This window comes from Lampetra fluviatilis, chromosome 14 (assembly GCF_964198595.1).
Source record: "Lampetra fluviatilis chromosome 14, kcLamFluv1.1, whole genome shotgun sequence".
Lineage (NCBI taxonomy): Eukaryota > Metazoa > Chordata > Hyperoartia > Petromyzontiformes > Petromyzontidae > Lampetra > Lampetra fluviatilis.
The window spans coordinates 14,791,104-14,812,981 of record NC_136288.1 but is presented as its reverse complement, the minus strand read 5'-3'; the positions used below and the strand labels follow the sequence as shown (position 1 = coordinate 14,812,981).

The window sequence follows — 21,878 nt, the reverse complement described above, 5'->3', positions numbered from 1 at the left end:
TAGCAGCACGACCATCATCAGTAGCAGTATGATGATTACCCTGATGCATTGTTTGGTGCCATGTGTACTATGTGCGTCGCTTGTGTGCAGTGCTTTCTTTGTGTGCTATGCTGCGATGTGCGTGCTGTATTTATGCAATGTGTACTATGTGTGTTGTGTGTTTTATCAGCGCTATGATGAGTAAGTGTACTGTCTGTGCTGTGTGTGACGTTAACTGTCTGTGCTGTGTGTGACGTGTACTGTCTGTGCTGTGTGACGTCAACTGTCTGTGCTGTGTGACGTGTACTGTCTGTGCTGTGTGTGACGTGAACTGTCTGTGCTGTGTGTGACGTGTACTGTCTGTGCTGTGTGACGTCAACTGTCTGTGCTGTGTGACGTGTACTGTCTGTGCTGTGTGTGACGTAAACTGTCTGTGCTGTGTGTGACGTCAACTGTCTGTGCTGTGTGACGTCAACTGTCTGTGCTGTGTGTGACGTGTACTGTCTGTGCTGTGTGACGTCAACTGTCTGTGCTGTGTGACGTGTACTGCTTGTGCTGTGTGTGACGTGAACTGTCTGTGCTGTGTGACGTGTACTGTCTGTGCTGTGTGTGACGTGTACTGTCTGTGCTGTGTGTGACGTCAACTGTCTGTGCTGTGTGTGACGTGTACTGTCTGTGCTGTGTGACGTCAACTGTCTGTGCTGTGTGTGACGTGTACTGTCTGTGCTGTGTGTGACGTCAACTGTCTGTGTTGTGTGTGACGTGTACTGTCTGTGCTGTGTGTGACGTGAACTGTCTGTGCTGCGTGCTATGTTAACGACGCTGAGCCCCAACACGCCGACTCTCACGCCCGAACGGAGATCCCCTTCATAGGGATCTTCTCGGGTCTCGGGGGACGCGACCTCCGTCGTCAGAGGGGTCTTCAACCCCGGACACACACAGACGGGAGGTCCCTGTGTCTGTACAACCCCCGTAACCCCACTACGAGAACCCCGCGATGATAAAGTTTGTCCGAAAAACAAGGGGGTGGGGATTCTAGCCACGGGGGGAAGGGCAGATGAGAGGGATTCGGGGGTCCCTTAGAGGTCCTGTTACACAGAGACCCCGTGGCCCTGTGGAGTTAGCAGCGGTGTCTTTCGGCTGCACGGGTCCCGGGTTCTCCTGGGTCTGCCACGCGACCAAGTCGCTCTCAAATTCATCGGACGCAACTGCTTTGTCCACATCTGAGCGAGCAGTTGCGCAATAGGAGGAAAAGAAATGGTCGCGATCAGTCGAGTTGAGCGGCTGCCCTCTCCGGATGCGTCGCCGTGACAGCGCTCCAGCGACGTCGCCGCATTCACAACGAGCCCCGCGCCATTCCCATCTCCCCGGCGGGGATTGCAAAATCTGGATCGCGAGTCGATGATCGATTATTATATTTGTTACATCGCGGTCAATGTAGCGGCCTCTAGCGGCTGCAATCCGGAGAACGCCCGCGGAGCGTGACGGCGGAGAGAGCCGCGCGTGGCCCACGGCCAATGGCCCGCAGAGTCATGGCCTTTCGGGCAGCCGAGCAAGCGTCGAGCCTGGTGAGTGCTTGGGAAGGGAACCGTCGTGCAAGGCTGCTTGCTGTAGGCCGCTACGCTGCTCCCCGCCCTCACCAACCCCGCATCTGCAGGGCGTGGGGAGGCCCTCATCCAGCAGTGGAGCGACGCAAGGGGATGCACGAGCACCGCGCGTCGCGAGGCGCTGAGGCCACGTGGCCGCGCCTGGCTGCTCTCATCACGTGGGCGGGGGGGGACTTAGCCAGTGGTGGGAATGGGGCGTTCCTATGACGGTGGTTATTCTGACCATGGCACACACAAACACACGCCGTTAAATTATCGAAAAGTGCTGATTATAGTTTTTTTATCGACCGGAGGACTGTGGTGATGGGCTGAATCACCCCAACTTAACCCGTCATCCCTCCCGTCCGCCCCCCCCCATGGATCGCGGCTGCCCAGGTGTCGAACTCGTGTGTTTCCCACACCAAACGTCCCCGTGCTCACCCCTCCACGCACCTCGCGTCGACTCCGCTCAGTCCAGACAAAGTGCTTCACGCCACACGCTCTCGGCACGTCGTGTCCTTCGGGTCCTCCACCCGCGACCGGGTGTCAAACCAAAACTTCCCAGCTCCGAGAACTCCCTCCCGTCCTCTCCCACGTGGTGACACCAGGGATTGCAGGTATCCAGTGAACCCGGGTGAACCCCAGGGAGCGGTGGGAAACGCGGAGGAGAGAGGGGAGGAGAGCGAAGGTCAGAATCCACTTGTTGCTGATCACTGCTCCAGTTTTTTCCGACCATTCCGGCAACAAACTTTTCCGATGTCTCCATCACCGCCAGCCAAGGGGGTGCGGCGAATCGCCCACGCGACGGGACGCGATGCGACGCCACGCAATGGGACGCGATGCGACGGGATGCAATGGGACGCGATGATGTGAGCCCGTGGTCAGAAAGCGTCTCCTTGGCTCATGTCGGGAAACTCTCCCTCCTCACAATCATTCCTCCTCCTCCTTCCAGAATCAAAACCTCGTCTCGCAGTCAAAACCTCGTCTCGCGGGTCATCTCCAGGGTCCCCTCAGTCGCAGCCCCGCGGATCCCTGCCTTGGACCCCGACGGGACAGGGGGGTCTCCGCGGGGTGGCCGCGGCGAGGAAGCGGTGGAGGAGGAGGGGACCCCAGGAAGAGCAACTCCTCCTCCTCCTCCTCGGGCTCTCCGCATCTCATCACGTGGCTTCAGGGTCTCCACAGTGGCGAGCGGCGCTTGCTGCTGCTGCTGCTGCTGCGGCGGCCCCAGGCCAGCGACCCCGTTGGCCGCCGCGTCGATGGCCGACGAGTAGAGGTCGCGCAGGCGGATGAGGCGCGTGTCGCGGTCTCGGCGCTCGTGGAGCACCGCGTTGGCGCAGATGAACACGAAGATCCCCACTCCCATCACGAGCGGTCCCACCACCTTCATGCGCTCGGCGCTCAGCATCTGCCCCGCCAGCCAGCGCAGGCTGCGCGCTGCGGGGACTTCCTCGGCGCTGCCCCGCTGCCCCCTCTCGCCGCGGGCGCCGTGGAAGCCTCGCACCCGGTCCCGGGCGGCGGTGCCGTTGTCTCGACTCGACTCGGCGGCGTCGTCCTTGGGGGCGGCGGCGTCAGAGTCCGGAGACGACGGCGCAGATGGAGGCGGCCAGTACCCGAGCACCGCCAGGGCGATGCCCAGGGCCAGCACCAGCAGCCCCAGCAGGGCCACCAGCCCGGCCAGGGACACGAGGCGCAGGCGGCCTCGCACCAGCACCACGTCGCGCCCCTCGCGCTTCCTCTTGCGCCGCCGCCGTCGCCGCCGGCGCTGGCGGCGCGTGGAGCCGGGGTCGCCTTCGGGGTCCAGGCCCCGCATGGCCTCCTGCTTCCGCGTGGCCGCGGCGAGACCGCGGATGAGGCCGCCCGTGGCGATCATGGCCGGCATCGGTGGAGGAGCGGCGGCCCTGGCTGGAGAGCAGCGCGAGTGGAGAGCGAGAGCCGGGCGGGAGGAGGGATGACAGAGGGAGGGGGAGTAGAGAGAGAGGGAGGGAGGGAGGGGAGACAGCGGGGAGAAGAATAGGAGAGAGAGAGGAAAGGGACGCGAGGTGAGAGGAGAGATGACAGAAGAGAGAAGAAGCGAGAGAGAGAGAGGCGATGGAGGAGAGGGAGAGAGGAGGAGGGGGGAGAGGTGGTGGTGCTGGTCGGCGCGGGTGCGACGGACGGACCGAGATGTGCGGCGCGGACGGGTGATGTGGGACGCGGGAGGGTGGAGGAGAGCCGAGGGAGATGAGAGGAGGGAGCCGACGCGAGGCGAAGAAACGTTTAGGATGCAAATTGAGACAAATTGACGCAGAGGCAACAGCAGAAGCAGCAGCAGAAGCAGCAGCAGCAGGGAGACTTTTAAACAAAACGCAGGGAGCACGCAAATCACAGCTCACGCACTCGGGGAGAGGGGAGGCAGGTACAGTGTGCGATGATGGGGATGATGGAGGTGATGGAGGTGATGGAGATGAGTGTCCAAGAGTTGTGACGACACGGCCTGGAGCGCCGCTAAATCACAGCTCGCGCGTCAGATCACAGAATTGTTGCACAAAATAAAAAAATAAATGTCGCCGCACGCCACGACCGCTCGCAAATCGAGGACAGGTCGCTTCCCGCACACGCCGCTGGTGCGGCTGGAGCGGCTGGAGCGGCTGGTGTGGCTGGAGCGGCTGGTGCGCTGTTTATCCGCGGGCCATCGCAACGGCGAGAGCAGCAGCAACGGGACGTGATACGAAGAGACGGAGCATCTCCCGTAGAGGATCGCGGCGCCAAGGCGGGAGGGAGGAGCGGGAGGCGGGGGGACTTGTATCCCTCCCTCCATCTGCCTCCCTCCGCCCCCTCCCTCCCGTGTTCCCTTGCATCCCCCCTCCTCCTCCCCTCGCTTGCTCCGCGGATGGAGCCAGGCAGAGATGCAGCTCCGATCTCGATCGAAACACTCCACCAGGCTCCCTCCCCTCCACCTCCCTCTCCTAATTGTGACCCTTTCCCCACAAGCGACACAGACCCCTCCATCAGCGATGGAGCCCAGCAGCAGGGTTCGCAACACAGCGATTCAGATCGATCTTCTATTTAAAGCCACGATTCCTTCCATCACACGGGCATCACAGACGGGAGCCACTGCGGTGTAGGGCAGAGTCAAGGTCAGGATAGAATCACGGTTAGATTCGGGTTTGGTCGTGGTTGGGCGAGCGGTGTAGGGAAAATGTCGGGCTGCGTGATGGACGAATGATAGAGATACGAGTCGGGCCACGAGGTTGGCACTGGCTCTGGTATCGGCTGTTACCAACTATCGGGTGCGCGCTGCGTTTTGCGGCACGGCGTGCGCTTGCGAGTGGTTGAGTAGGCTCCAGGAGATGATGCCACACTCCGTTACGCACCTGACAGTGACGGGCTCTGCCTCGACCTCGGTGACCTCCCGTGCGTAGCCTGTGTTTGTATCCCTGGCGACCAGAGTTTGATTCCCGCTCGTGGCCAACACCAGTCCCGGACCTCCCCTAGGCCAACTCAGCCTGAAATGAGTAACTAGTTGGATGTGCACACATCGCTACTCAAGAGATGAAGGCAGTCAGGCGCGGTGCTGGACAACCACACCCTCGTGTGCCGTGGCGGCCTTCATAGGTACTCGCTAACAGCACTTTCTCCAAAAGTCTGTTCAGGCAAAACAAATAATTAGCTATGCCACCGATGAGCTGAGCCACATTTGAACTGAGCTATCACCGATCTCACCTGCGCTTCTCCATCACACATTGTCAGCTGTGCCACCTTCTATCTCAGCTGTCACTCAGCTTGTCACCTATCGCAACTGTCACCTGGTATCTCATCTCCGCCGTGCTGCTATTCCTTCACACATTATCAGCTGTGCCACCTTCTATCTCAGCTGTCACTCAGCTAAGCCAGCTCTCCCTCCCCCATTGCTGCACAACCACGCACCCTATGGGATCCCCCCCCCCGCGGCGAGGGGTCCTGGCACGACCGGGCAAGTAGGAGCCGTACCTGGACCGCGGCTCCCCGCTCCATGTCTCCTCTCCTCCGCGAGCTCCGGGGAAGTGACGCTTTCTCTCCACAGGCACACCTGTCCCCTCCTCTCGCACACCTGTACTAGCCACGCCCACAGGTGTGTGGTCCCACCCACACCTGTACTAGCCACGCCCATAGAGGTGTGGCCCCACCCACACCTGTACTAGCCACGCCCACAGGTGTGGCCCCACCCACACCTGTACTAGCCACACCCACATGGGCCCCCACCCACACGTGTACTAGCCACGCCTGCGCGACCTCGCCCACACACGTCCCGAGCAACACGCGGCTTGCCCACCAACATCCCTTCGACGTCGGTCCCGCGGAACCCTGGATCCCTAACGCACACGTGGAAAAGATGGCATTCTCTCCCGCGTGTCACTTGCGGGTCAAACACTCAACCATTGACCATTACATGTCGCATTGTCCCAAATATACATTTGAAGGCGGGTGGGTATCTGAGCGAGTTGGTAAGTGGTTGTGAGTGGGAGAATGAGTGTATGGATGTGCAAAATTCACAAACTATCAAAGCACTAAGATCTGAATATGTAATAGGTGATCTTCCATGGTCGTACGAAATCATCATCCTCATCCTACGCCAGCCGAGGCCATACCCGCCATACGCCAGCCCAGGCGTTCCCTTCTCTAGCCAGCAGCACCCCCAAAGCTCTCCAACCTGAGCCACGCCCTCACACCATTTGGCTTCACGTGGAATTTCCCAAGTGGCACGCGAATTGAGCACCTGCGATATTCACCGCACATTCATCCCGAGCTCTCTCTGGGGCTCGCAATGCTCAGTGTTCTATATTTACCAGCAGCGTCTCATATTTACCCGGCTGCACAGCTTTCCTCACCCCGTCACGGCCGGTGCTGCGACATTGCGGGGCACGTCACTAAACCACGACGCCGCCTGGCGTCAGTCACTTTCAGCAGTCCGCCGACGACAAACCACAAGTGGCGGGGACGTCACGACGGCGCTTGTGCCATGCTTGGCGAGGCCACGTGAAGTGTCGAAGGGCCGTTGTCAGGTCACGGAGCATACCGAGGCGCCGTGGGTTGACTGAGATGACTGGCAGATGCATCACCTGTGCTCCCCACTTTGCCACTTTTTTTGTTTTATCCGCCCAGCGCTCTGCTCGTTGTTGTGAGCGTCGCCCATCTGCTGGAGGGTGACTGCCTCCACCTCTCCAGCGGAGTCCTTCACGAACCTCCTCCAGAGGACGGTCTTTGCACCAATGGTACCGGTCATCGGCAAGTCCAATCAGCTCCACATCCTATTGCACCACATCAGTCCACCTCTTCTCTAGCCTGTGCCGCGCCCGTTTAGCTGCTTGGGCATGCGGTGGTTGGGCATGCGGTGGTTGGGCATGCGGTGGTAGGGCATGCGGGCTACACGACCCAACAACTACCACCACCAACCGCAGACAACTCACTTCCAACTGAAGCGCCACGACCTCACAATGCACATCATTACCACAACCCAAACACCACCACTCATACTTACATTTCACCACTGCCAACACAATCACAAATGTCGAAATCAGTAACACGACAATCTTAGACACCAAAACCACACGGAACAGCTCACCGTGCGCACACCACCACACACACACCACCACACAAACACCACAACCACGAGACACGTTTTTAAAAACTGTATTAAGATATTTGGGGACAAAAAAACACAAAACAGCGTTGTTTCAGATCCCGCGTCTCCTCAAGAGGTGCCGTGCACAGGGCACGCGTAGGGAGATCGATTCCCTTTGTTCCGTCAGGCGTTCCTTCACTCCGTGAACGGGAGACGAAGCTGCGAGATTTGTTTAAAATGACGCCTTCGTGTAACACGACGAGGACACCTTGGTACAGGTGGTAAGGGGGCTCTTACAAAGTCCGGCAGTGGATTGTAAGTGATTACAACGCCATCGGGTGGCCTTCATCCAGCAATGGATAATTGACAAAGGGCTGTAAATATTATTTATATTTAAATCACGTAAGTGTACAGCGCACTGTCAATCCAGCGCTGGATGGCCTCCCCATTTCGTCAGCTGTGATGGCTGCTTGACATTCTTCCAGGTTGGGCAGCCTGGAGAGAGGGCCCAGGACCTGATGAGACATGTCATCGATGTTGCCCACGGTTGAGAATCAAGACCAGAGTCGCCAGGGTCAAAGTGCAGTGCACCATCCCCATTAGGCGCGGAAACAGGACACTAAGCTAAATCCAATTCTTGAAATGCACGTTATTTGAAACTAAGGAGCTTCAGTGGTGTACTTGCGTAAATTCAAAAACTCACATTTACTACTCAAGCTGCCTTGGCGCTCGTATATAATGGACTACATTTTTGGCAACGGTCCAACTTTCCAGGGCCATTGCCAAAAAGCCTCGGCGCATCACATATTTTGTGTTCTACGACCGCGTTAATGATGGTGGGGAGGCATCCCTCTCACTTGCGTGACATCCACGTCGACAGGCCAGATTCACCGTTCTGCCAGTGACCGAAATGCATCGTCGCTTTGGCAAGACGCAGGCCCACGTCCTAAGTGTCCCCCCCCCCAAATCCTCGCTCATTTTCCATCGGCCACATCGCCAAATCCCCACCACTCTTTCCTCACTCCCACAAAATAGACCAAAACGCCCTCACCACTGGGCAGGAACATCACTCTTAAAACTGTAAAGGAATTGCGGACTGCAGGCCAACATTTCAGGCAACAGCACCTTCAAAACAATAACGTGTTTGTTCACCCCCCCACCCCACCTAAAATACAACCGTGTTCCTGGCATCGTGTCACGGGACAAAGACTCTCTTCTAGTGGAGATTTTTCGGTTCGTGGGCAATTTCTGCGTTGGCGCAACACTTTAATGGCGAGGGGGCGCGCGTCGCAGGTTGGCAACGAGCCACACGGGCAGCGGAGAGATCGGTGCGCGATTTCCATTCAATCTGCCAAGACGAATCGCGAGCACAGGCTCTGGCGGTCTTCCATCACCGTCAACATGTACGTCGCACTCCACAGCAGGGTTTAGTTTTTTAGCATTGATGTTTAAATGAAAAGGAGAAAAAAAAGTCTTCAGTTTATCAACCTCACCTTCCCCAACACGCCCTAACCAGGGCGGTGAAGTATGTTCAACCATTCCCCATACTGGCAGGGCATGGTGAGGCCATCTCGCAGTGGAATGACAACGGGCTGTAAGCTCTTGTCAATATGGTTTGTGCCGAGTTATAAAATGACCACAAAGAAATGTTGGCATGCCAATCGGTTTCATTGCAACTCAACTCAAACCGTGTTCCGATTATCGATTCCCATGACTTGTGGAACTCGATTACGAATCGGGTAAAATATCAACAAGCCTACTCCCGGCGACTCCTCGCCCTAAACGCCAACACTAAGCTGCGATCGCCTACTGGTTAGCGACGCTCCGCGTATGTCGCATGCAATAAGCCTGAAGTGTTTTCAATCAGAAGTCGCGTTACATTTCTAAACCTGTCAATACAAAACACGATGTTACGCGCTGCGGCACTATGCGACACGGCGACCCTCGCGACGTTGACATTTCCCGAAGCCGACATCGACGGGACGCGGTCGAGGCTGGTGAAATGTCCGAAAAAAAAAAACTCCCACCGAGGTCTCGGCATCCCCACGGTTTCAGAGAACAGGACAGGACCTCTAAGATGATCAAGGGGTCTCTCGGCCCAATCCCCCTTCCACCTCTCACTATCTTGAAAATGAAGAGCTGTACTCGCGACACAGCGAGCCGCTGTAATTCATTTGCTCCCAGCCGATTTCTTTTCTGCTGTTGGAGGGTGGCTATTACGAATGATGAATCCCTAAGGAGAAGCACTGCCAGAGCGCACGCCGATGCTAGCGCTGCAGATTTCCCAGGCTGACATGCACCGCCCACACGGTTACAGGGGTAGTGGGGGGGGGACAAGCATCCACAGCCAAGCGTGGACCGGATATGTCATCCACGACGGGACAAAGCCAACCACACCATAACACACCTCGTCACCCACCACCATGGACACACATCGACCACACCGGGATGCGTCGTCGTGGTGGACGGCTCGTCCAAGAGCCATCGCGAGAGCGACTCGTCGCGAAGTGACCGAGCCGGCGAGCGAGCGAGCGGCACGGCACCGCCAAACACAAACTTCGTCCGCTCGATGCCCACGCGGCGCCCACGCGGCACACAGACGTCCTTTCGAAGGTCGTCTTCGCGAGAAGCTATCAGCGGGGGACAACGGAACTAGCGCTGGAAAAAGCAACAACGGAGGTTGGCGGTGGATGGGGGAGGGCACTAGAAATGTGTTTGATTAACGACAATTTTAGAAAGTTGATTTTGACTGCCGGTCAACTCTCAAATCCTTTTAAGGAGAGACTTCATTAACCGAGAGCCCTCTCCCTCCCTGCTGAAAGCAATTAGGGTTTTACGCAATACACCGCTAAAATAAACCATTTACTCGCACTTTGCAACGGAAATTAAAATCGCAGGCGTGACACTGGAAATGAACGACTGCCAAGGCGCTACCGTTTGTTCCAGGACGAGACGATGCCAGGGTGAGACTGAGGCGTGTTTCACAATCACAGGGGGAGCAAAGGGGAGCAGGCTGCGGCGGGCAGGCTGCGGGGGGCAGGGGGACACGGGTGCCGTGGGGGAACAAGCGGACGCTGGGGAGCGTGGGGGCACACGTGGGGGTGTTCGTTTGGGAGCGTTGACCTCCGCAGGTCTCACTCGTGGCAGTGGCGACAAATTACACGTTTTTTTCTGTTTGGTTTAGCACAAAGAGAAAACTGCGTTAGGACAGGAATGACGATGGTAACCATGGCAACACTTTAAACACCGAGCGTGCAAAGTGGGACTTTCGGTGGGGAGTGTGTAGGGGTTGGACATTTCCTAATGTCACCACTATCAACTGGGGGCCCGTCCATCTCACTTGCGGCTACCACGCCCTGCGGTGACACGTCACCCCACAATGCAACACTGACTTCACAACGAACATACCGTGCCCACCCACCGCAAGGGAAAAAGATTAAAACGTCCAAACGTGGGGACCGGTGCCTGAAACCCCCCTCTCCCTGGCGTTCATTTGTATGGAAAATGTAATAATAACTTTTGTAGTTTTATTTTAGGATTGTAACTCGATTAATCTAACGCCGCTGAATCTTTAATCCTGCTGAAGCGTAACACAAATCTAAAGAGGTTAATATTCATAACAAAAAAATTGCGAGCTGGTAGTGAATAAAACTAGAAAAGAGAACAAAATTAACTCAACAGGTAAATGGGGGGAGGGGGTAGGCGCCTGGGCCAATGGAATCTGCGGGGTCTTTAGAAAGGGGTCAGAGGTCAGATAAAAGGGGAAGTTTTCAATCGCGGGGCGAGGTGGAGCGACAGCGCATGGGCGACGAAGAGTGCGCCGGCGAGCGCGAGCGAGACTTGGACCGCGCCGGCGAGCGGGAGCGCGAGCCGGCCTGGCGCTGCGCCCCCCCCTGGTCCCCATCGGCGCCGCCGCCGTTCTGCTTGAGCGGCGAGCGGGATGGCGACCGCATCATTTTCCGTGGCGGAGAGCGGGACTTGGAGCGCGAGCGGCTGCCCTTGACGACGGGGCTCTTGGAGCGCGAGCGCGACTTGGAGCGCGAACGCGACTTGGAGCGCGAACGCGACTTGGAGCGCGAACGCGACTTGGAGCGAGAGCGCGACTTGGAGCGGCGACTTGCCTTGCCGCGCGATCTGCCGATGTGAACGCACGCAGTCACAAACACGCAAGCGCAGCCACGCACACGCACGCCAGCACCACACGCACGCACGCACGCCGGCACATCCAACAGACGCACACAGACGAGCACAGCCACACACGAGCACAGCCGGTCAGGGTGATAACAGGGCCTCAACAACACTACCACTGCACCTGACGGAACGCTGTAGGTCTGGGTGTCGGGGAAACCTTTTCCTTGCCGAGGATTAAATTCCCCCGTCCGGCTGTGCCCCCATGACCGTCCTCACGGTAAGATCACGTTGGCAGCTTCGGTTGTCGTCTCCCACCACTTTGCCCAATCCTCATCTTCACGGATCAGCTGGTTGAGGTTTAATCCCGTTCGGTGTGTGGTGCTCCGAATCCCCCTCATCTCCCTTGGGCATCCCCTCGTATATCTGGTCTCCTCACTCGTACCTTGTAGGATGGCCATGGACGGCTTTGTGGGATCTATGCGCCCAAAAAATTGATTAATGGCGGTCGGGAGTCGTTTTCTGTCCCGATTTGATCGCAAGGGGCTTGTTGTAACTTTAACAAGTATTTGAAGGTCAAAGAAGACTGTCAAATTTTTCTGGCGGGCGGTGCATTAACACACGCCTCGGTCACCTCTGTCATTGCAAGAAGCCCTTGCTGTGACATAAGTGACTGAGCGTGGCACTAAACTTAGAAACCCCGTGTTCGCCAGTTCTAGTGTAGTTCCTTCAAACACCCAATTAGTCCGGTTACGACGCTTGCAGGGACCGGTAAACATCATTTAGGCGCCGTTTTCGAAGCAACAGGCCTTGTGTGGTCACGGACAGCACAAAGGGGCCCACGTTCCCACTCTGAATGGAGGTCTTCACCCCACCATGAGGCCTCTCTCAGAATTAATAAAAACACCATTGCTGCGGGATGTGAGACCCATTCCGTTTAAAAACGCAGCGTGCCCATCAATCAAAATGCGGTTGTGAACGTGGTTGCCTTGTCCCCTGCGGAGAGCCCAAAAGACCGCACGGGCGGTGCGAGGGAAGGGCAGCACTCACCGTGAGCGCGACTTGGAGCGCGAGCGGCGGCTCTTGCTGCGGCTCAGGGATCGGCGCCGTGGAGAGCTGGGGACATGCACCGACATGCATACACGTGATCAAACCGACGCACTCGTAAAACAAAGATCCCCCGTGTCATTTTTAACAGACTGTTGCGGGCAAGTGTGCTGCATTGATTTTTGTGACCCTCCACAACCCAACAGCTGCAAAAATACAAACAGTCCCGTGTTTAAAAGCGCCAATTGTTATTGTTCCGGCTCACCGAAACGTCTCGTTTAAAATCTACGTTAAACATCCCAAAGACAAAGAGCCAGGAGGCTGAACAACGACCCAGGGAAGAAGTCTATAACCAAAATTTGCCGAAGCAGACTTGAATTTCGATCTTTCGAGCATTTAGTGACAACGCTCCGGTGTTACCGCACGGTGTTGGCGCGTTTGCCGCGCGGGCGCTCACCGCGTGCGGGAGCGGGAGCGCGAGCGGCGGCGCCGGGAGAAGCTGCGCTCCTCCGTGAGCCGGATCTTGCGGCCGTACATGTCGGAGCCGTCGAGCTTGTCGAGCGCGCGGCGCATGTCAGCGTACGTCAGGAACTCCACCACGCCCTCGTCCCCGCGCACGTCCGCGTACGTCACCTCGCCCGCCTGCCGCATGTAGTCCTGGAGCGACAACAACCGCCTCGTCTCACACGGGGGTAGACGCGCGATTGCAACGCCGCACCTCCGATCGGCACGTGTTGCCGACGTACGGTGCGAAAGAAGTTCAACATAGGTACACGCAATGTACATCAATCAACTCGCTTGTCTATGGACGGAAGTTGATGCACCCTCGCCCCTCTCCACCCCTACCCTGGGCCAAAGGTAAATCCTTGCAAATTCTTGCTCACGCCGCTGGGAGAAAAAGGGCCTCCCACAAGCAAGAGTGGTCGGGCCTACTCTTCAACCCTGGTCAGGGGATGTGTGTGGGAGGAAGCCAGAGAGAAATGGGCTCATGATCCCACCTGATGTCCTGCCATATCTTGGAAGACTTTAGGAATCTGGGTGTGGAGTGGCATCACTTGAGCGTTAAAATGAAGCCATTGATGGCGATTTAATCAAGTGACGTCACTAGTTCCATAACGATAAAAGATAACACGCATTCAACGCGTTCGTCAATAAGGGGACATTTCAGGCAATGGCTCTTCTTCATAGGCCATAAACAACAAAACGAAAGTGGTGTTCTGCTCAAACAACCATTCGGGAGAAATATTCTTAACAGCCCTGGGCCGGTAGTTAACATTCCACATTTCCATGGTGTGGACAAATGAACAAGAAGGACATTCACTGCCAACTTTCCACTAAACGGAACACATGTTAATGATCCCAGAGATTCGGGGCTGGCATTTCCCAAGACCGCGGTGTGAACCCGAAACCTTCCGACTTCGAGCCTTGCGCTGTGCACACCGCACCACCCAAGCGGGATGCAAGCACCGAGAGGCGTAATCATGATGCCACTGAACAAAGAAATTTCTACTTCAAGCCAGTCTGGCTGTGTAGTCCACAGGGTCCTAAATAGGTCTGCGACGATTCTCCCCCATAGCGTTTGATGATTATTTTTATACTGCGGGGCATTGTAGTGCCTCGAGTGGTTGTACGAGCCGTGCGACCTCATTGCATACCGTAGCTTATACAATAGACGTTTTGATCCCTTTGTGTTCAAGTACAGCCATTTTGTAAAAGCAACTGTTGGATGAAGGCCTCCCCCACACCGTGTCAGTCATGGGAGTTGTTTGACCATACTTCACCATGCTGCTCAGCACCGGTTGAAGGGGGGTTGCCATGATACACCCATCAATCGTGCGTGAATTCAATTCCATATGGCATACACAATTGGAAACCAAGTCTCGCATGCACGACTTAATGCCTACTGACCAAAGCGTGAAGTATGGTCTATGAATCGATGCTGCTAAGAGATTTGGTGGATTTAAATATAAAAACAAGCTGTCAACACCATAATTATATAGCTCACTAATTATACTCAACATTTTGCAAGCTTTAGACAAACACTACGATCCAGGGGTTGCAGCGATGGTGCAGTAGTTGGCACACCACGCGATGAACCTGGCAACCAGTTTTATTGCTGAACAGTGGGGAGTGAACCTTGCCACCCTTCACCAACCCGCAATGACAAGCGTGAAGTATGGCCATCAACCCCCATGACTGATATGGGAGTGTGGAGAACATCCAGTGGTGGTCTGACAAAGTGCGGCTGTACCCACTGCAATCCAAGCTTCCACGGTAATCACTAACAGACTGCTGCTACTTTCACCACGGGCGCTTATCTTCAAACAAAACGTCAACACAATATCTAACAACCCTCGCTTTCAGCCGAGCATCATCCGTCAGGTCACAGCTGACTTGGCACCCGTGCGGTTTGCAGAGTGCAGCTGTTAGTTTAAAGGCCGGCCGTATTTGTTCGCTAAACACAAACAACGGGCCATGGCAAACACTGACCAACACTCTGAGTAAAGCAGCGGATATTTACGAGCCTTTAAGGGCCATCGTTTGTCCCTGCGTCGTCGCACCCAACGGCGCTAATCAAGTGGATGCCGTGCACATCGTCTGTGCAGTACGATTTGTTTTAAACGAGATGCTCGTCGCGCCAGGGCAACAGCGCTGGTGCAAGCCGCGTGCCCGACCCATCAATTCGATGTTCACGACAGCCGGCCGTTGCAGTGTACGCAAGCGCACGTGCGCCACCGTATTGTCAGGAGCGGAGGCGCAGTGGTTGGCACACTGTGCTGTGAACCCAAGCACCCCATTTGTTATTACTGCCCATAGCTAACATTTATAGTGATTACCTGAACAAGTACTGGGTTTCCATAAGTCAACTCGGCCTTAAATGAGTACCTCGTGTGTAAATATAAGCACCGGGGAGACAAAGGTGGCCAGGAGTGGTGCCGTCAAAACCATCCCCCCCCCTTAGGCCCTGTGCCAGCATTAATAAGTCCTTGCACACATCATTTGCCCAGCAGCCGATGCTGGCTTTGTCTGTGCGTGACTATACCGCCTCCTGCTGGATTGAAGTGCATCAGCAGGGACGTTACATAACACCCAGGGTTACGCTTGTCTCAAAGAGCAGGGGGCATGGCTGTTTTCGCCACCTATTATTGACACCATTCCTGGGCCACTAATCTTAACACTTGCCAAGAGTTTACTTGAGCACGACTGAGTAAGCAAGTGCTCATTTTGCGCACAATAACAGCGCTACGGCTAAAACGAGCTCAAGTGTTCAATGTTCAACACCTGTTTAGTGCAGGTTGGGGGGTGGGGGAGAACTCAAAGCTCGGCTTGGATAACATCCACACATTGTGTGTTGCATTATCCTGGTGGTTCAGGTGCACAGTAAACGGCAGTCTTCCAAAAAACTGACCAGGCTCACAGCCTGCAAAGCTTCGGAGATCTGACAACATCGGGCGCATTTGGGGTGATTTGGCCACATGGAAACCGCCGCCCCCTCTGCCTGTGCCACGTACATTGGCAAAATGGACAGTGCCCCCATTCCACACACTAACAGCAGTGCGGGTGTTTGCGTAGGGAGGGAGGGCACGCCAGCACCAGACGGCATTGCACACTAGCCACCTCCACCGCGTGTTGACTTGTGTCATTCTCACTGGTCACTTTCGCACTGCAGACTGCAAAGTACGAACCCATTAATATCGATGGACGAATCAAGAGCCCAGGGACATACTGTACAGTGCACGGGTGACCGTGCGGTCAATGCACAGAGGTTTGAGCGAAAGGCAGAACTGCCACTTCTCTCACTCCACGGTGATCCCTTGTCATCTGTGAAGGCCAATCAGAAGCCCCGCTCTCGTGGGATGTTCAGAATGTCCTCTTTGGGTCATGCAACTTTAAGAACATTTTTAAAGTGGATGCTGCAGTTTGACAGAATAAAAATCCTATGTTTTGAAAAGTATCCACCACACTTAAAACGTGAGTTTTACTAAAAAATATTAATAAAAAGCTGTGGATTCTCGATCCCAGTGCGACATCAACATTGATCATTAATTGAATCACTGCTGTGGAGGCGAAGGTTAATATTTTCGTGCCTGCGTTTTACCAATCACGAGACGGACGCGGTAGCAATTTAATTTGTACTCAAACGGAGAAGAATGGTAAGCAGACAAGGCAGAGGCGGAGACCGCGGTGGGCATTATGAAAGCCACCACGTGGTGGCCCTGGGAGCTCCGTCTCACCTTGAGGTCCTGCCAGCTGCAGCGACTGGAGACGTTCTCCACAACCAGGCGGTAGTCGGTGCGAGGAGGGGGGCCGTGCCGGAATGCCATGCTGCCTGTCCCAGCCCCGCCCACACACAACACGCATTCGGCATTAGCTGGGCACGACAGGCACGGGGAAGACACATGCACGCGTAAACACAGACGCTCTCGACAATCCACTACCGGAAACTATACTCGGTGGAGTTTGTAAACAAGTAATCACCACCATTACCAAACTATGTGGAGAATGCACCCAATGTCGTCGAAACTCGGAAGCCAAGCAGCACTAAGCCTGGATAGCGCTTTGCACAAACATAAGTGGATGCAAGGCTACGTAGCAAAATGCGCGGCAAAGTTCAACATTGAACTGTGTACTTCTATACTTTCACATATATTATCCCTGCCTTCACCGACCTTCATTGAAGAGCATAGCGAGGCATGGTTTAATATCGACACAATTTGCATGCCGTGGGGAGGCCATCATCCAAACGATTAACAAAATGGCAGCCAAAAGCATGGGGTGGGCCATGCCACCACTACAAAGAATGTGTGCTTAACAAGTGACTACAGACATGCAGCCACGCCACTGGCACGTTCAAAGCCACCACTGCACGCACGCCGACAATTCACCGCTGCTTAGCGGGGCTCGTTTTTTGCCGCCCAAGCGCATGGAAGGGCAGAGAGGCTGAGCGGTCTCCTCAGATCGCACTAATGGATCCCCGAAAGCTCTAATCCATTCAAGCCTCCATCCCTATATTCATCCCATCCTCATGGCATGTTGCCACACCACAGCAATCGCATTGTGCTTTGACTGCGGTGTGCGGTGGCGATGGATTTCTCGCTATGGTTGTGGATAGGCATCACGTGTCTACATTCCAAGAAGGCTGGATATGAGGGTGTAATTCCAGCCACGTTTGTCTGGATTGTGGATGCACGAATATTTCTGCGCCTGGCACACCACACATCATAGCGGCTGCTCGTAAATGTAGGTGGACTTGGGTTAGGCAGATCACCCAGAAGGAATGATGGTCGACGGACGAGACGAGCGAGAATCGCAGCCAACGGCACGAATGCCCCCGAGAGGGACTACAAAGGGGTAGATGGTGCGATGAAATGCGCTCGTTATGCAGGTGCTGGAAGGATGATTAAATTGACCGTGATTGATGGTGACGAGATGGGCCGTTATATTCGGCAGTGTACAAACCACGGCCGAGAATGATGCTCTTACAATAGCGAATTGGTTATCGCGGTTGTGCTGTACAATGCTCCGATGTGTTTTTGGATTGCGCCGTGTTGTTCGGTGCTATGTCCGACGTTTTGCTCCAACGCGCTGGGATTCCGCTCTTCAGAACGTCGGACATCGTGCCGGACAAACACACGGCGCAACCAAAAAAACACATCGGGGAGCCGATAATGATCTTACTTCGAGATTGGGTCAATGTGCCAGAGGGCCCAGAGTCCGTACCCCCATATCCTCCGCCGCTGCTGCTGCCGCCGCCACCGCCGCCGCCACCACCGCCGCCGCCGCCACCGCCGCCCCCGTATCCGTGCAGGTCGCGCTTGGGCCCGCGGGCGTGCTCGATGACCACGCGCTCGCCGCAGAGCTCGCGGCCGCTCAGCTCGCACACGGCGTCGTTGGCATCGCGGGTGTCGTCAAACTCCACGAAGCCGAACCTGGCCCGGGGGAGGCGGCGAGGCGCAGCGTGAACGGACGGATCCCAGGGGGGAGGGGGGGTGTGCGGTGTTGGGGGGTTGAGTCTGAAGAGCCGCAGCCTGCGCCGCGGTGTCTGCTCGTCGTCGCTGCCTTACTGTGCGGGCCCGTGGCAGGCAGGCGGGAGCCCCTAGCCGCCCCTAACTGCTATGGCTCCGCCCCGGCCCCGCCGCGCCGCCAAGTGAAGTCCCGGACCAGGGAGGGAAGGCCCGGACCAGGGAGGGAAGGCCCAGGACGTGCATTGAAGGCCCAGGGTTGTGCAACCGACGCCCCCCGCCCGGCGCTGCGTGGGGGAATGAAGGCCCGGACCGAGGTCCTGAGATGGGGAAGGAACTGAAGGCCCGAGATGTGGGGACTGAAGGTCCGGATTGGGAAATGAAGGCCCGAGATGGAGGCTGGCAGAGGCCCGAGGTGAAGGCCCGGGCTGGGAACCAGCGGCTGAAGGGCCCGGGCTCGTAATGAAGGCCCGGGCTGTGAAATCAAGGCCCGGGCTGGGCTGCGAAGGCCCGGCCTGGGAATCCCGAGGCGGAGGCCCCGGTGAAGACCCGGCCAGGGGGAGTGAAGGCCCGGCCAGGGGGAGTGAAGGCCCGGCCAGGGGGAGCGAAGGCCCAGGCCCCGCGGCCTCCATCTCCGTTCCTCCCTCCGCGGGAAAACTTTTGTGTGTAATTCGTTAGCTCAATTAACCGAGAATATGCAGTACGCAAGCACAACAAAACGCGCGAACACAAAGCATCGTCTAGAGCTTGTTAACATTATTGTACATTGCGTCAAATGCATTCAATACAAAGTGAAAGCGGCGACGTCGTCGTCGTGGTGGTGGTTGTTGTTGTGTGCGAGGCGCGCGGTGCAGGCCCGAGGCCTAGGCGCACGCGGCCGCGCCGCTCACCCGTGCTTGATGCTGATCTCCACGATCTTGCCGTAGCCCTTGAAGAAGCGCTCGATGTCCTTGTCGCGCGCCCTGTAGCTCAGGTTCCCCAGGTAAATTCGCGACATGATCGTCGTCGTCTGACCCCCCTCTCTGTCTCTGCCCTCGTTCTCTCGCTTCTTCTCCGCTTCTTCACGAAGCCCGAGTAACGGCCGCCTTCGCTTCGACTCGCGTGACGTCACCGGATCTCGCGCATGACGTCACGGGCACGGAAATTCACACGCGGACATGACGCCATCAAACACGGAGGCGGTGTGCCGGATGCCAAATGTGTTTATTCATTCAAAGCGTATACAATCACCAGAACACACACACACACACGCAAATAAAAGAACGTTTTAGTCCATCCGCCCATTGGATTTCCAGACCAATACTTTTTATTTATCTTGCAAATTACACCCGGTAACCCAGCATCATATGTTTACCAACTCTGACTCTGGTGATGAGAGCCAGAATATCGAAGCCACTCCATAGTTACGTTTGCTCCTGTATGTTTATACTCGTGACGTCATCGCGTACATGTAATTTGCTTTTGTAACTGCTTTAGTAACGCGGGCGGTAAAGTGACGTCACACCCAGCCGCGCGGCTGACGTCACACCGCGTTATCTTCATCCTGTTATCCGCGAAATTTCGTAATCGCCATCCTCTTATCTGCCAGCCGCCTGTGTGAGAATTATCTCAGCTATTCCGCTACCGTCAGTCCAGTCACATGTCCTCGTAGTCATTGCGAATTGTGTTCTACGTCACCAATGTAAGCCTGATCGCTGTAACTGAAGGTGAAGGCGCCGCCCTGAAAGTGCGTGCGCGTGCCCCTGTCGGCGGAAGGGCCTCCACTGGAGTGAGCTCGAGCCTCCTCGCACCACTCTCATCGGGTTGTGCACTCGTTCTGGCCTCCCTATGGATGCGCTTTCAAGAAGGGCCATCGCCCAAACCGTCGTCTGTTGTCTGTATGTACAGGGTGTTTCACAAATATAGACCCAATTTCAAAGCAGTATATTTCACGATGGCAACATGTTGCAATTACACAAAAAGTTACAAACGGTTTAATGAGTTATCAAATTTTACTAACCATTTTATAAATGCTCTATGTGTCCTCCACCTGCTGTACGGACAACATCGAGACGATAGTTGAATTTGTCCCAACGCCTCTCAAAGTGTCTCCTTCCACTGAAGTCACCCCTGTCGGGATTCTGTTTTTGAGGTCATCCAGATTAGTCGCTAATGGTGGCACAAAAACACCACGGGTCTTTGACGTATCCCCGCAAGAAAAAGTCGCAGGGTGTCGTGATGTCTGGGAATCTTGGGGGCCAGGAGTGTAGCGCAAAGTCTTGGGGTCCCGTGCCACCTATCCAACGTTGAGGCGGTGCGTCGTTGAGAAAACGCCGAACCTGCAGGTGCAAATGTGGCGGTGCTCCGTCTTGCTGGAAAATGAAGTCATCGGAAGTTGCAGTGGTAAGAGTTTCATTTATGGGCGGTTCGTGGTTGCAGAGATATAGCGATTTCAAATGGGGTCCATCATGTTGAAGCACCCTGTATATAGTCTATTTTAAGGCCACAGTGGTATTGGCGATTGTGTTGAGTGCAGCATTGTGGCAGCTATTGTGTTGGGCGGCGCCGGTGGACGCGCCTACGTCTTTAACTTCCCACAGTGCGAACCGAGACAACGTGTTGCTCGTGTGAGCAGCTCCCCCTGCGTCAGCGCCGGGGGTAGCGACGGGAGTCACCGCCGGGCCGTGCCTGTCTCGCCGTGACCACGGCTCTGTGTGTCGTCTTCAGGTGGGAGAGAGAAACAGGCTGCTGAAACAAGTCCTGATATCCAGAGAGAGAGAGACGAGAGGGGGATTGATGCGAGAGCTGAGGGGGTGGCCATTGTATTGATTGTAATGTAACTCAGAGAGTCGGAAATACCTGCTGACAATGGCAGGTAGGATGGAAACAACAACAAGTTAAGGCTTTACCTGGTTAATAACGTCCTTCCAATGATTGCTCAGTTTGTACCCATCTTCTCGGTTGTGGTTATGTCTTTGTTTCTATATCTAGATGGCTTCATGAACAAATATTTGATGGTAGCCCGAAGATTTGCAGAGTACATTGGTCTCGGGAAAAAAACAATGTCGTGTGAGCCCAACCGCGTTCAAGCAGTGGTCAGCCACGGCAGAGGAATTGGTTCTGCCGTGTTTGAGATCTGCCTCGTGTTCACGAACACGGTCCGAGACGTCGTTAGTTGATCTCAACCGGACAATGTCCTCATGGGGGCTACGTGAGGTTATTTATAAACGTGCGAAATTACTTCATACGCGAGAGTCGTTGGTGAATAATCACGTATGAATATGCCAGTACAAAATAACTACAACATTTAAATCCACGTGGTATAAATACCTTTCTACATTTATTGATCGTAAACAATGCGGGTATCCGAGAGCAACCAGCGAACAAATGACGTAACGCATGCAAAGCGTCCGTTTCATGTTTTGTATTCGCTTGCAGCTAGGAGCAGCTTGTTAGGATGCCTCACAAAATTGACAATTGATTAAAATATTGATGTTCATTGTCTATACATTTAATTCTCAGAACCATGTTGGGTCAGGCAGAGGGGTACTCGGTAGAATCAAAACTCAAGGGGGATACAGAAGCCAATGACGTTGGAGCAGATTGTGTGGGAGT

At 55.5% G+C, this 21,878-nt stretch overlaps 2 protein-coding genes across 3 annotated transcripts; both read right to left on the bottom strand.

Annotated features, from left to right (window-relative positions):
* Window positions 1-379: 379 nt before the first annotated feature.
* On the bottom strand, window positions 380-4,378 carry LOC144935913 (transmembrane protein 200C-like). The gene has a single exon (XM_078862788.1). It carries the CDS (start codon window positions 3,442-3,444, stop codon window positions 2,539-2,541), a length of 906 nt encoding a protein of 301 aa, XP_078718914.1. The 5' UTR covers window positions 3,445-4,378; the 3' UTR covers window positions 380-2,538.
* Window positions 4,379-7,198: 2,820 nt separating this feature from the next.
* LOC144935911 (serine/arginine-rich splicing factor 4-like) lies at window positions 7,199-19,409 on the bottom strand. Of its 2 annotated transcripts, none has more exons than XM_078862786.1 (6): window positions 19,175-19,409; window positions 18,001-18,251; window positions 16,557-16,666; window positions 12,779-12,978; window positions 12,325-12,390; window positions 7,199-11,280 (listed from the first exon to the last, which is right to left on the bottom strand). In XM_078862786.1, the coding sequence occupies exons 1-6, from the start codon at window positions 19,279-19,281 to the stop codon at window positions 10,917-10,919; spliced, it is 1,098 nt and encodes a 365-aa protein (XP_078718912.1). In that variant the 5' UTR covers window positions 19,282-19,409; the 3' UTR covers window positions 7,199-10,916. The 2 variants fall into 2 exon arrangements, with proteins under 2 accessions (XP_078718912.1, XP_078718913.1); XM_078862787.1 differs by having other exon boundaries at window positions 16,557-16,668; window positions 18,045-18,251.
* Between the last annotated feature and the right edge of the window lie 2,469 nt (window positions 19,410-21,878).